This window comes from Lindgomyces ingoldianus (genome assembly GCF_010093535.1).
Source record: "Lindgomyces ingoldianus strain ATCC 200398 unplaced genomic scaffold BDR25scaffold_3, whole genome shotgun sequence".
NCBI classification, from domain to species: Eukaryota; Fungi; Ascomycota; class Dothideomycetes; order Pleosporales; family Lindgomycetaceae; genus Lindgomyces; species Lindgomyces ingoldianus.
The window spans coordinates 348,947-360,190 of record NW_022985164.1 but is presented as its reverse complement, the minus strand read 5'-3'; the positions used below and the strand labels follow the sequence as shown (position 1 = coordinate 360,190).

The following is an 11,244-nucleotide window of genomic DNA, read 5'->3' as shown; positions in this document are numbered from 1 at the left end:
CAGGAGATATGTTCATGCCTTAATTCGTATTGCGGTATGCACTCGTTGAATAGCAGTGCCGCCGCGCCATCCCATCACAAAAGATGAAAGATATTCTTCTGTCCATCGAGCTTCCCGTCCCAACCCAACCCAATAGCCGCCACTGCCTCACCGCCATCCCGGTAGCAGCGGAGGGCGAGACAAAGAAACGTACACTGCACATCTTGCGCTTTTTGGAATCAAACAGAAAGAGAGGAAAATGCCACACAACTCACGCGCCTACCCTTTCACTGCTTCCACGCCAAACTGCCTAATGAACCACCGGAAAATGCATTACACACGCGGTAAAATGCGTCAACATTCCGTTCCAAGTCCAACATCTTTCTTCGCCCGCGACATATATAAAAAGTCCCAGATGAATACCGACTTCTTCGCGGAAGGAGCCCTGCGATGAGCTATCCCGAGAGCGAGTAGTGCCCGAACTGGAAATGCAAGTAGATATCGAAGAGAGAGGCGAATGCTGCAAATACATCCACCGGTAAACGCCCAAAGGCTGAAAAGGCAATTCCAACGGACCCCATGAAGCAAAATTACAGTGATTAGACCTTTTCGTTGCATCCGTTACGTCATGCGTCAAGAGAGGTAATGAGGCCAAGGAAATGTTTTCCGTACAAATGTGAGACCTTGCATTGGGTCGGCAGTGATCGTTGTGAACATGAAAAAAATTACTTTTCGCGTGACTGCGTCCAAACATAGGAAAAGTGTCCAGGTGCAGAGTCCAACAGCTCATGAGGAAGAAAGAATATAAGCAACAAGACCGGCGTCGCTCAGTCGTCGCTATTGACTGAGATACCTGGATCACTTGTGGGAGGAGTCCTAAGTTGGGAAGAGCTGCCAAAGCTCGAAAGTTGCTTCTCTTGCTCATCACTATTCCGGGGCTTTCGTTTGAAGAAGTTTTTGAGCTTCCCGGTCCGGCTACTCTTCCCCGGACTTAGAGATGTTGGTGAGGTTGCATTGGAAGTGGTGTTCGAGATAGTCTGGTCCAGGTTCATTTCCTTCTGCTGACCATGGATGTTAGTCTCTCCATTTCTGAAGTCTTTCGTGCGTCGTCGCGAGCTCATCTGACGCCACCACTCACTTCTGCGACTGGTCTCGCGTGATGCATTGGATTGAGATACATTGCTGTCACCGCTGAGTTTGGCTGATTCCCACTGATGTAATTTTGAGCCGTCCAAGTTGCCATTTGGCGCATGCGAGAGGTCCACCTCAGAATGGCTTTGTGAAGGCGGATGAGGCATAGGAAAGAGATTGGCTGCGGAATCAAAGTCAGGACCAACTCCTTCAGGTCGTAACGAACGGTAGAACGAAGGGTTGTATGCAATCGGGCTCTTACCCTGGCTACGCCTGGCTGAGGAAGGTGCCGTGAGTGGCCGAGCCCCCTCCTTTTCCCCTTCAACAGGGGCTTTGGTAAACATCTTCGGTGATGATTTGGTCAAGGTGTCTTTCCGATGTGATGGAGAGCTGGAACGCGGTCCGGAACCAAGATTAGCTTCTTTTCCTGGCCTCTCAGGCGCGTTAGGTGTCTGTGTCACTAGAATGGCGGTTAGACTAGCGTCTCCACTGCCGCGCCTTGACTGACTTTGGTTCTCTTGGGAGGTGAGAGAACGAGTTCCGGGAAGTCCAGTACCGGAAGAACGTCGTGAACCTTTGTCTACTCCAAGTGATGATCTTCGAGAGCTTGATACTATTGCCGGGAAAGAGCCACTTGAGCCTCGTCGTCCCAAGCTGTCCGGATTGGTGGTCTTTGACGGACTCTGTATTGATCGTTCGGGCTCCAACTGCGAGATATCAGGGTGCGGTTTCGATGGGCTTCCGGACAATGGGCTTGGAGTGGAGTCGGCTGCATATCCAGGAGTCAGTAGGCCAAGTGCGAGGTTCGGGTTCTTTCTATTCTCCCGCTCTTCCCTGATCTTCTTTTCCCAGGTTGCATTGTTGATGAGTATCTCATCAACGCTGAATCGCATTGCAGGGAGGATGTCTGCAACGGCCTCAAAGAGTGGCCTCGCAAATATGTTCATAAAGCCAATCTGTGACTCCCCGAGCTTGATGATGTCATTACGGGTCGGCGGGCCACCGAAAAGACACGTCGGTATCTGGAGTTCCTGTTCCATGATACCTTGGTTGCTGAACTCGTCTGTCAAAATGTTCGCCCAACGTGCGGCAGTGTTGAATTTTCGAGCCTGAATGATGGCAGTCAGAAGGTATTCTTAGATACGAAGCGCTTTGGTAACTTACAACATTGCTGATATCGGCGCACTTGATCAGAAGCCCGCAGGTGAGATCCTTGTACTCATCACGGACTTTACCACTCCATCCATCAATACCATTCTGGTCGTGAGCCAGTTTTTCTTGCACGTTGCCCAATTCGCTCATATACTTGAAATGCAGCCCCATATCCGTTGCTAAAATGCTGTTGATCATTAGCTTTCTCATTGCAGCATCTGAGAAAGCCTTTGGCCAGTAACGTCGGAGAATCTGAGAGTATGCAGCGCAGTGGAAAGACTCAAGGACGGAGCGATCGTTATAAAGCTGAGCAAGGGGAGCATTGAGAGCAACCAGAAAGGCATTGTTGACACCAGGATGTCCAACATCGTGACCAATGGCCGAGATTAGAAGGGTTAGTGCGTCGAATGGCTTTAGAAGCTGCGCTATAGGAGGCTTCTCGGTTACAGGTGGGTGCACGCTACCTAGTGGATATGGAGGAAGAGTACCGATCTGAACAAGGAAATAGAATAGCGCCTGGAGGACGTCGGTGACATGGCGAAAGTTGTGGTAGAGCACGAATTCGTTATAGGCGATACGACTGGCGAGGAGGAAGACGATTAGTTCATCTGCCAATCATGTCAGCTAACTTGAAGATACTTGCTAACATCCATGTTTCATACCTTCAGGCATTCCCCAGTGCTCCAACTCGGGCATCTGAAGAGCATGCTTCAACATCAATAGAGAACCGTATAAGAGCTCGTCGTCTGTAAAGTCATGCGCAGAAAAATTCCAAGAACCGATCGCAGCAGCGATAACATCACGTCGATCTTGGGAAATATATAGGTCCCTGTGCATGTAAGCAGCTGTGTCTCGCAAAATTTGGTGAACATACGTTGAATCTAGTGACTCTCCAAAGGTCTCCGGGTTGCAGATGCCGCTCATTAAGTTGGACACCATGGCCTCCCGGAGATAGCCATACGGTTTTGCATCGTTTACGCCTACCCATGACAACTTCCTATTCCTCTTGACGGTGAGAAAACCCGTGTCTTCGCGAGACACCTCCTTATGAACTCTGTACGCATGGACTGCCAACCCACTGACATTGTCTATCGAAAGGGGGCTGGACAACACATCCACGGCTCCTGCATCCAAGTAACGAACCAGGCGGACGGTATCTGTAAGAACCTGCGATCCATGGAGACTGGGAGATGGAAGAGCGTTCGACGCCCATTCGCGGTCAAGCCCGCTTAGAACAACAACCGGAACCACAAGTTTGGAGAAGTTCTTCGATTGGATCTCAGACGATACATGCAGTAACAGATGCATCCCATAAATATCATCTGGCTCGATAGTGTCTGTCCTAGCTATTCGGGTGGAAGTCGGAGATGGGGTGCGCGGTTCGCGAGAGAGTCTTTTTAACCTCTGCTCCTCGTCGTACGGAATGTCGATTAGTACAATCGTAGGCACACTGCCGGGCGAAGATTCGAGGAGCTGCGAGAGCTTGGAAAGACACGAAGCGCCAGATGCACAGATATGAACTGTTCAAGCGTGTGAGGCACTGGCTGAAGCGCGGGATATAGAGCATAACGTACCTTCGTTAAAAGTAGAGAGGAGAGTTTCCACATTCGAGTGGACTTCGTGGGGGGGTGATTTACCCAGGCCAAAGTAGTTGGGGAGAAAGCTCCCCGTGCTGGTTCTTGCGGCAATGGAATTTGACAACGACTCTCTCCGCACATGTTCGTCGTTCGCCCGACGGTCAATGTATATCACATTGCACGCGCCATGTTCCATTGTCTCCACTGCGACTGCGGCGACCAGGTGGGGCTGGTCTCCGACGTTCCGTGGAGCCTCCCGCGCTGTCGGGAGGATGCGCAAGGCTTGCTGCCAAATGTAGGGGCGTTTATATCAGCAGTAGAGGGCCGTGTGAGTGGGGTAAGGGGGAGAAGCGTGCTGGCGAATGTTCGAGGGGGTTCGCGGAGGAATCGTGCTGTCGTCGACGGGTGGGTATCAATTGAAGTAGCCAGCTGTAGATAAAAGCAAAGGCCGCGATGTTGCAGAAGCTACAGAACACTGGTCAGTGTGGGGGAATCGTGAGGCGGGCACGAGAGCGCCCGCTGATCTGAGATCTAACCTGAAACGACGGCCTGGTATCGATGCCCAGCCAGGCCTAAACAACGTCGAGATCGAGAATGGGAGGGGGAGAAGCAAAGACGCGGCGATGAAGACGACCTGTTTACGGTATGGGAGGATAGGAAAGCGCGGGCGGAGAATGCGACGTGGAAGGAGAAATCGCGACACAGTCGGACGGCAGGCGCGGATACTGCTGGTGGCAACTGCTGGGATGCGACTGCCCGACTGCTCTTGTCTGGCCGTGGTCGGGTAGACAGCGTTCGAGGGGTGCGCTGCTCGAAAGAACTTGGAAGTCGCGATGGGCAAAAAATGCGCCGTGGGCCGTCGACTCGAGGGTACGCCGGCAAGGGAGGCTGCGGATAGGGCGATGGCAGCGGCGACAACGACGCAGGGGTTCGAGGGTAAAAGCGTCAGTGTCGCAAACAGCGCACACGCAGAATTGACACCGCGATGGGCAGCATCGAGGCGCAGAGCAGCGACAGAGCGGAAGCTGAGTTTTGGGGTGGGTGGATATCGTCGGGGATTAATTCGGTGTCGAGCCGTGGCGAGGGAGAGTGAGTGGTGATGGGCGTGCAAGAGAAAGGGTTAAGCAGCCTTGTGCTACCATTGGACGGACTCGATGGCATCCTCTGCGCTCCCCACTTCGAAGAGCCCTTCTAGAACGCTAGAAGCCGCCTCGCAAATAGCTATTGGACGCCTTTCCAACCTCAACAACAGCTCTTCCGTGTACCGCGCATAAGTCCAGTGCTCTTCCGTCTGCAGCTTGTCACGGCGCTGGACATGGCGGTCGTCAGTGCACCCCATCTCCGCCCTCGCGCGACCAGCGAGCAGCATTTCCGCTTGCTCTGCGCACCATGATGCCCTGCAAAATGCGCCGCCCGCTCACTTGGCATGCAGCTGGGGGCTGAGGGGAAGCAAGCCGGTAAGGTTCTGAAACGAGCTCGACGGGAAGCGGACTGAGAATACGCAGGTAATTATTACTCACCTGCAGCGGCCGCCATCCTCCGTTGCCCGACACAGCAAGGCGGTATCAGTGTAATATCAAAGTCGCATAGCATCCTTCGCTCGCATCCTTTCCGTTGTGAGCTCAGTCGCTTGATTAGCATTGTCACATTCTCGTCGCACACGTCTGATGCTGTGATCGCATGGAGCGCATTTGAGGAGGATGGCACAACAGGCCCAAGCTTTTCCCCGCTTGCTTTCTCTTGCCACCACATCGTTACTCGCCAGACCACAAGCGTGATCCTGGCGAGGAAGCCTTCTAGAAGAGAGGCGAGCGAGGCATCATTGCCGCCTCTTCATATCACTGGCCGTCACACACTGATCGCGATTCTCTAAACCCGCCCACCGTTGTCGTTTGAACCCTTGTTCGGACCGCTTGCGGTGCCGTTTGGGATGCGCGACTGAGCTACGCGAGCCCCCAGCCCGATATGTCTAGAAGGAGGGAAGCACACAAACGCAGTTAACATCCAAACTGCAGCTCATTTCCTTTCATCGTTCTCGAGTATCCTCGCTCCAAGCAATACAGATGACAGCAGTACGTTTCGCACAAGCCACGCCGGATCCTAGTCTAATATTCTCCATTTCGACACTATTCATAGCCGCTCCTACAACCGGAAGGGCAGGTGCTATCTCTCCCACAACAACGCAGACATTCCTCGGTCGCCTCTCCAGACAGGTAACACGTAAGCAAAAGCACTTGCCACCAATTACAACACAACTTTTATGTCTGATCCTTCCACATCGAGCAACAAGCGATGAGCGAAGCGACCACGGATGGTGCACAACTCGAGACCAGCACTGTTCAAGGTGTGCTGAACCCATGCTGTGGCGACTCTCATTGTCTTTCACGCCTAATCACTTTCATTTTTTTCTGACTTCATGCCGTCGTTAATACTTCCAAAATGACTTCTCTTCACCGATAAGTATTTCGTAAAAGGCTGTCGATCAACAGTGGTCAGCTGGCATCTGCTCCCGCCAGCAGCCATGTTTCTGCAAAAGGCAGTCCATCCTGTCTATCATTTCGTCAACTGATCCTAGCACAAACATCGCTGTCTGCACGAGAAAATCCCGAATTCAGATCGCTTCCAAGGTCTCCCCTAGCCCGACATTTACCCAGCGAACAGGATGTTGCTCAGATCGGGAAGCCCTCAATATCCTCCAATCACGTATCGAGGCCCTTTCGGTTTCAGGATGAAGCTGCCTCGATGGGTGAAGAGAGGATTTTTTTTCAATATGTTTTCTAAATTGCCCTTGTCCAACACCTTGGAATTTATCAATACGCGATTTTGGATATCGGGTACTACTACTGGTGGACTTGCCAAAATGCACGTACCAGCCGCCCGGGTGACAGTCCAAGTATCAAGGACAACCTGTCTTGACAAGGTCAGGCTTGTAAAAAAGTTGTCCAAATTTGAGATATTCGCTGGATAGAGCCTCCAAAAACGGACTCTCACCTGTTCGGCATTAAACTTTGTTTCCTAGCCTAATCATCTGTATCCAGTGAGCAGAACACTGAAATTCAGCATATTATCCCCAGCATGTGCGCTATGCTTTCGCTGGTCATCTGATATATTTACATCGAAAATAGGTTCACTTGAATTCCGCCTCTGGATGAAGTCCATCCGGAGTCTCCAGCCCCGTCGTATATGCAGCCTTGTCCGCAAGGCTTCCCCAGGTTTGGATTACAGCCGGCAACACCCTCCTTCCCGAATATTCTGCCTTCGTGTTTGGCACCGGCCATGGAACGGAGGTGTTTTTGTTGTTCAGCTTTCCTGCATAACTGACATTGAAGTACATCTGGTTCAGTGGAATCTTCCCGGACCATTTCCTCACGGTCTCCCCGGTCTTCTCGGCCACGAACTTGAATACGTTGGCGCCTACATCCCATCGTCCGAGAGTATGCAAGCCCCAGTTTGCTTGTGCGGTAGCTATCTCGGAATAGTGGTTGTAGTAGTTGTCATCGGTGGTGCCTATCAGACTGGAAGGAACGGCGTCTCCAAGGAGGATGCCAACAATTCGATTCTGCTTCGTGTAGGTATGATTCTCATCGAAGGTGACTAGAACAAGAGTGTTGTTCATGAAGTTTTTGTTATTCAGGAGTGGTTCGAGGAAGGTACGTGTCCATATCCCAGCGACAGTGACGGTCGTATCATGCCCTTTCAACATTTGTCAGGGAAGTTAATAATATTTTCAGGCCTATAACATACCATCACTTGTCATGTTCGGGGTGATGAACATCCACTGAGGTAGCGCGTTCGCCTTCAGGTCGGCCTCGAACAGTGTCAAGTTTTTGATCTTCGCTAACCGTTCACTCTTGTCTGCTGTGGAGTCGTACAAGACAGCCGGATTGTGTTTGCGAACATAGTCATTTGCGCCGGTCTGCTGATTCCTATACTCGAACCCCTCGAATCCTGTATACGGCATATCCTCTTGATACTCGCCCCAACTGATGCCTCTATCCTCGAGCAAGTCTACGAGGGTGGAGACATTGGAAGGGATTGAGGTCATGGCATCATGGCTGCGGCATCCTTGGTCAGTAACTTTGCAATGCAATGATATGGCTGCGCAATTGTACTCCTTGGAGATGCTCTGTCGCTAACCTCATTTACGGTAAAACCATCTCTCTGTATACAGTGAATTTGGACTCACTTGATTCCATAATAATCTCCGGAAATGGCTGCCGCATAGTTTGGCCTGCAAAGGTGGAGGTACAAGTCAGTGCAGTCTTTCAAGATGGGGATCTGGTACCCTTTGTTCTGTCTTAATGCGTACTGCGGCTATCTAAGAAACTACCTACGTAGTCTCACAGATGCTTGCAGTAAGTGTAGGACAGAACTTTAGGTTTGTGGGGTGCCTTCATACATTGAAGGATGCGTTACCGCGAAGTGGTTCGACAGCGTAATTCCTTTCTTCGCCAGCCATGCTAGGTTCGCTGTCCCAGACGATCAACCCAACGTCCATGTCCTCTCACTAAGGTGCTACTCACGATCTCCAACTGCAAGGTCATAGTCGGTATTCTCAAGCCAGATGATCACCAAGCGATCAAACGCCTTGCCCTTCACGCCGCTCTTCGTCGCTGCCCCAGTGCCCACAAGCACAGAAAGTGCGAGGACCAAAACCGAAAGCATCTTGACTGAAAGAGCGACAGTAAAGTTGAGGTAGAGACAGATAGAGAGACCGGGCAAATGCAAAGCACAGCCAATGAAACCATATTAATTAGTCGCATTGGTGATTCGCTGTTGCAATCAAGCCTTCTTGCTGTCCTGCTTGGACCCTGGCAGCTTTGGCTGCTGGATACAAAGTGGTCCTATCACACTGATTGCTTTTGCAGTGTGGGTGAATGGGACAATCTCCGCCAGTGCGCAGCTTCGCGCCACTGTGATGGAGCTGCGGACAGTCAAGCCTTTTTGGAAGGTGCAAATCCGGTGAAGCTTTTTAGCGTCCCATGTGAAGGCGTGCCGGGCAATAATTGGCTTGGCTAGTTTCCCCGCTAGGTTAATTGCGGCGAAACGCATGAACATTGATTGCGCACTTTATTCCACACTGTAGCACACGTGCTCTTATTCCCACTACGACCTGTGGCCACGGTGGAGCTGTTCGTTTTTGAATTGACATGACCGGTTCCGTTTACGTACCTGATGAAGGATCTTGGTCGCAGCTGTCAAATGTCATAGCTACCGCTTTTGAAGCACGCCAATTGTTGGATGAGTGAGTGACAGGGCGAAAGAACCATGGATCGCCAAACCGAATACCGGTCGGGCGGGGGACCAGATAGCCTCAGCAGCCTACAAGACGGCAATGATGAACGTTTCCGTCTTCTCGATGAAGAAGACCAAGACCGCGATTCAGAATCAGCATCAAGTCGGTTCTCAGATGTACAAGAGCTAGATTGGGAACATGAGGCCAAAACACTCCAGCATTCCCCGTCTTCCCGGCGAAGGTCTTCCTGGCTGCGAACTGTCGTAATTTTCTTACTCGTAGCATGGACGCTAGGATTCATTATCCATTCTTTCATCGTCCCTCACAAATACATTCCCGACACCCCTAAAACGGCTCAACTGCGACCTGAAGATGACTACATCCTTGACCCAGAATGGGACTTCAACGCCGAACCTACAACTAGAGAATTTCACTGGACTATCTCTGAGCACGTGCTCAACCCCGATGGCGTCTATCGACCCATGATCCTCGTCAACGGGATGTTCCCAGGCCCGCTCATTGAGAGCAACGAAGGCGATGAAATCGTTGTACATGTGCACAACAAAGCCTCAAACGCAACATCCATGCATTGGCACGGGCTGTACCAAAACGGCACGAACTGGATGGATGGAACAGTCGGAGTAACCCAATGTCCAATTGCCCCTGGTCACGATTTTACCTACAGGTTCAATGTTTCTGGCCAGAGTGGAACATACTGGTACCATTCACACATGAGTGCTCAAGCGTCTGATGGGCTTGTCGGGCCGTTTGTAATCCACTCAAGGGCAGAAAAAACAGAATTGCAAAAATTTCCATACAACCAGGACCGCGTTGTTCTAGTATCAGATCACTACTACAACCTCTCCTCTGAACTCTTAGTCCATTATCTATCCCCAGACCGTGAGAATACAGAGCCTGTCCCTCCATCCGCCATCATAAACGGCCGCAACATCCGTGACTGTTCCACACTACCTGGCCGCAACTGCTCGTCCACCAACCTCACAACCGCACTCTTCTCCCTCGCATCCGACACAAACACCCGCCTACGCATCATCAACGTGGGCGCGTTCGCCGAATTTCAGATCCAAATCGACGAGCACGAGTTCTCCGTCACAGAAGTCGACGGCACAGACGTGCATCCGCAATCCATCCACCGGCTCACTATCAATCCTGCCCAACGATACAGCATCGTTCTAACTCCACCGAATCCAAACAAAGGACTCTACTGGCTGCGCGCGAGAATGGTAACACACTGTTTTGGCGAAGAGAATCCCGAGCTGAGCGAGGAAGTTCGAGGGATTGTTAAATACTGGGCTCCAGGCGACCAAACAAACCCCTCCAGCAAAGACTGGCCTGAAGTCATCGAACTCGAATGCCGGGATCTCAACACCAGCGCCATATCCCCGGTCCACGCGATCCGCGCCCCCGAAACCCCAGACGACCAAGTCTACCTCCGCTCGTCCTTCCAAATCGGCTCCTGGCGTCTAAGCCGAGGCTTCCTCAATGGCTCTTCCTACCGGCCCCAGATATCCTCCCCGAGCCTAAACCGCCTGGTGGACGGCTACACCAACAAAAACGACCGCTACATGGGCTCGCTCTACCCAATCCAATACGGCACCAACTCCGCCATCTTCAACCCCTCTCACGAGCTCGTGTACCAAACAACGCACATCCGAACCATCGACATCCTGATCCAAAACTTCGACGACGGAAACCACCCCTTCCATCTCCACGGCTACAAATTCTGGGTGCTTGCGTCCGGGCACGGATATCCTCCTACAGATTTGTATAAGAACTTGGATCTGACGAATCCGCTGAGGAGAGATACGGTTAGTGCAGAGGCATTTGGGTGGGTGTTGGTCAGGTTTGTGGCAGATAATCCGGGGATTTGGGCGTTTCATTGCCATATCAGTTGGCATGCGGAGGCGGGGCTGATGATGCAGTTTTTGACGAGGGCAGATCGGGTGGCGATGTGGACGCTGCCTAAGGAGATGAAGGATTTGTGTAAAGCGGAGGGGATTGAAAAGGGAGAAGGACCAGATGATAAGATTTGGGAGGGGAGTTTTTAGGGTGAAAAGGCGTGTAAGACAGCGTGAGCAGAAGTAGATACCCCGCGAGTGAAATTGAACCAAGAAAAAAAAAATTTTCTCCTGGGAATTTTATGCGTAT

At 51.6% G+C, this 11,244-nt stretch overlaps 5 protein-coding genes across 5 annotated transcripts; 1 reads left to right on the top strand and 4 right to left on the bottom strand.

Annotated features, from left to right (window-relative positions):
* Positions 1 to 12: 12 nt before the first annotated feature.
* BDR25DRAFT_349360 (uncharacterized protein) lies at positions 13 to 769 on the bottom strand (the record flags this gene model as incomplete). Its single annotated transcript, XM_033694541.1, has 4 exons — positions 13 to 142; positions 201 to 249; positions 287 to 359; positions 407 to 769. The coding sequence occupies 4 exons, from the start codon at positions 767 to 769 to the stop codon at positions 13 to 15; spliced, it is 615 nt and encodes a 204-aa protein (XP_033553087.1).
* On the bottom strand, positions 702 to 4,389 carry BDR25DRAFT_64645 (HD-domain/PDEase-like protein). The gene is made up of 6 exons (XM_033698868.1): positions 4,376 to 4,389; positions 3,837 to 4,304; positions 3,137 to 3,782; positions 2,925 to 3,091; positions 2,275 to 2,870; positions 702 to 2,219 (listed from the first exon to the last, which is right to left on the bottom strand). The coding sequence occupies exons 2-6, from the start codon at positions 4,033 to 4,035 to the stop codon at positions 807 to 809; spliced, it is 3,021 nt and encodes a 1,006-aa protein (XP_033553086.1). The 5' UTR covers positions 4,036 to 4,304; positions 4,376 to 4,389; the 3' UTR covers positions 702 to 806.
* A 585-nt stretch (positions 4,390 to 4,974) lies between these two features.
* On the bottom strand, positions 4,975 to 5,591 carry BDR25DRAFT_309670 (uncharacterized protein; the record flags this gene model as incomplete). The annotated part of the gene is made up of 2 exons (XM_033691107.1): positions 4,975 to 5,219; positions 5,360 to 5,591. The coding sequence occupies 2 exons, from the start codon at positions 5,589 to 5,591 to the stop codon at positions 4,975 to 4,977; spliced, it is 477 nt and encodes a 158-aa protein (XP_033553085.1).
* A 1,318-nt stretch (positions 5,592 to 6,909) lies between these two features.
* Positions 6,910 to 8,534, bottom strand: BDR25DRAFT_300344 (phosphoesterase-domain-containing protein). Its single transcript, XM_033689352.1, has 5 exons — positions 8,363 to 8,534; positions 8,239 to 8,308; positions 8,026 to 8,070; positions 7,584 to 7,894; positions 6,910 to 7,532 (listed from the first exon to the last, which is right to left on the bottom strand). The coding sequence occupies exons 1-5, from the start codon at positions 8,502 to 8,504 to the stop codon at positions 6,967 to 6,969; spliced, it is 1,134 nt and encodes a 377-aa protein (XP_033553084.1). The 5' UTR covers positions 8,505 to 8,534; the 3' UTR covers positions 6,910 to 6,966.
* Positions 8,535 to 8,965: 431 nt separating this feature from the next.
* On the top strand, positions 8,966 to 11,168 carry BDR25DRAFT_300343 (uncharacterized protein). Its single transcript, XM_033689351.1, has one exon. The coding sequence runs from the start codon at positions 9,108 to 9,110 to the stop codon at positions 11,142 to 11,144; it is 2,037 nt and encodes a 678-aa protein (XP_033553083.1). The 5' UTR covers positions 8,966 to 9,107; the 3' UTR covers positions 11,145 to 11,168.
* Positions 11,169 to 11,244: the final 76 nt, after the last annotated feature.

What these genes read in the sequence shown, in the direction of transcription:
- BDR25DRAFT_64645 (XM_033698868.1), bottom strand. Translation starts at nt 4,035, where the DNA reads ATGGAACATGGCGCGTGCAATGTGATATACATTGACCGTCGGGCGAAC. An exon ending in CCTCTCTACTTTTAACGAAG is followed by an intron (nt 3,783 to 3,836) that starts GTACGTTATGCT and finishes ACGCTTGAACAG; the next exon opens with TTCATATCTGTGCATCTGGC. An exon ending in GCACTGGGGAATGCCTGAAG is followed by an intron (nt 2,871 to 2,924) that starts GTATGAAACATG and finishes CATGATTGGCAG; the next exon opens with ATGAACTAATCGTCTTCCTC.
- BDR25DRAFT_300344 (XM_033689352.1), bottom strand. Translation starts at nt 8,504, where the DNA reads ATGCTTTCGGTTTTGGTCCTCGCACTTTCTGTGCTTGTGGGCACTGGG. An exon ending in TGACCTTGCAGTTGGAGATC is followed by an intron (nt 8,309 to 8,362) that starts GTGAGTAGCACC and finishes CGTCTGGGACAG; the next exon opens with CGAACCTAGCATGGCTGGCG. An exon ending in GGAGATTATTATGGAATCAA is followed by an intron (nt 7,895 to 8,025) that starts GTGAGTCCAAAT and finishes AGGATGCCGCAG; the next exon opens with CCATGATGCCATGACCTCAA.
- BDR25DRAFT_300343 (XM_033689351.1), top strand. Translation starts at nt 9,108, where the DNA reads ATGGATCGCCAAACCGAATACCGGTCGGGCGGGGGACCAGATAGCCTC.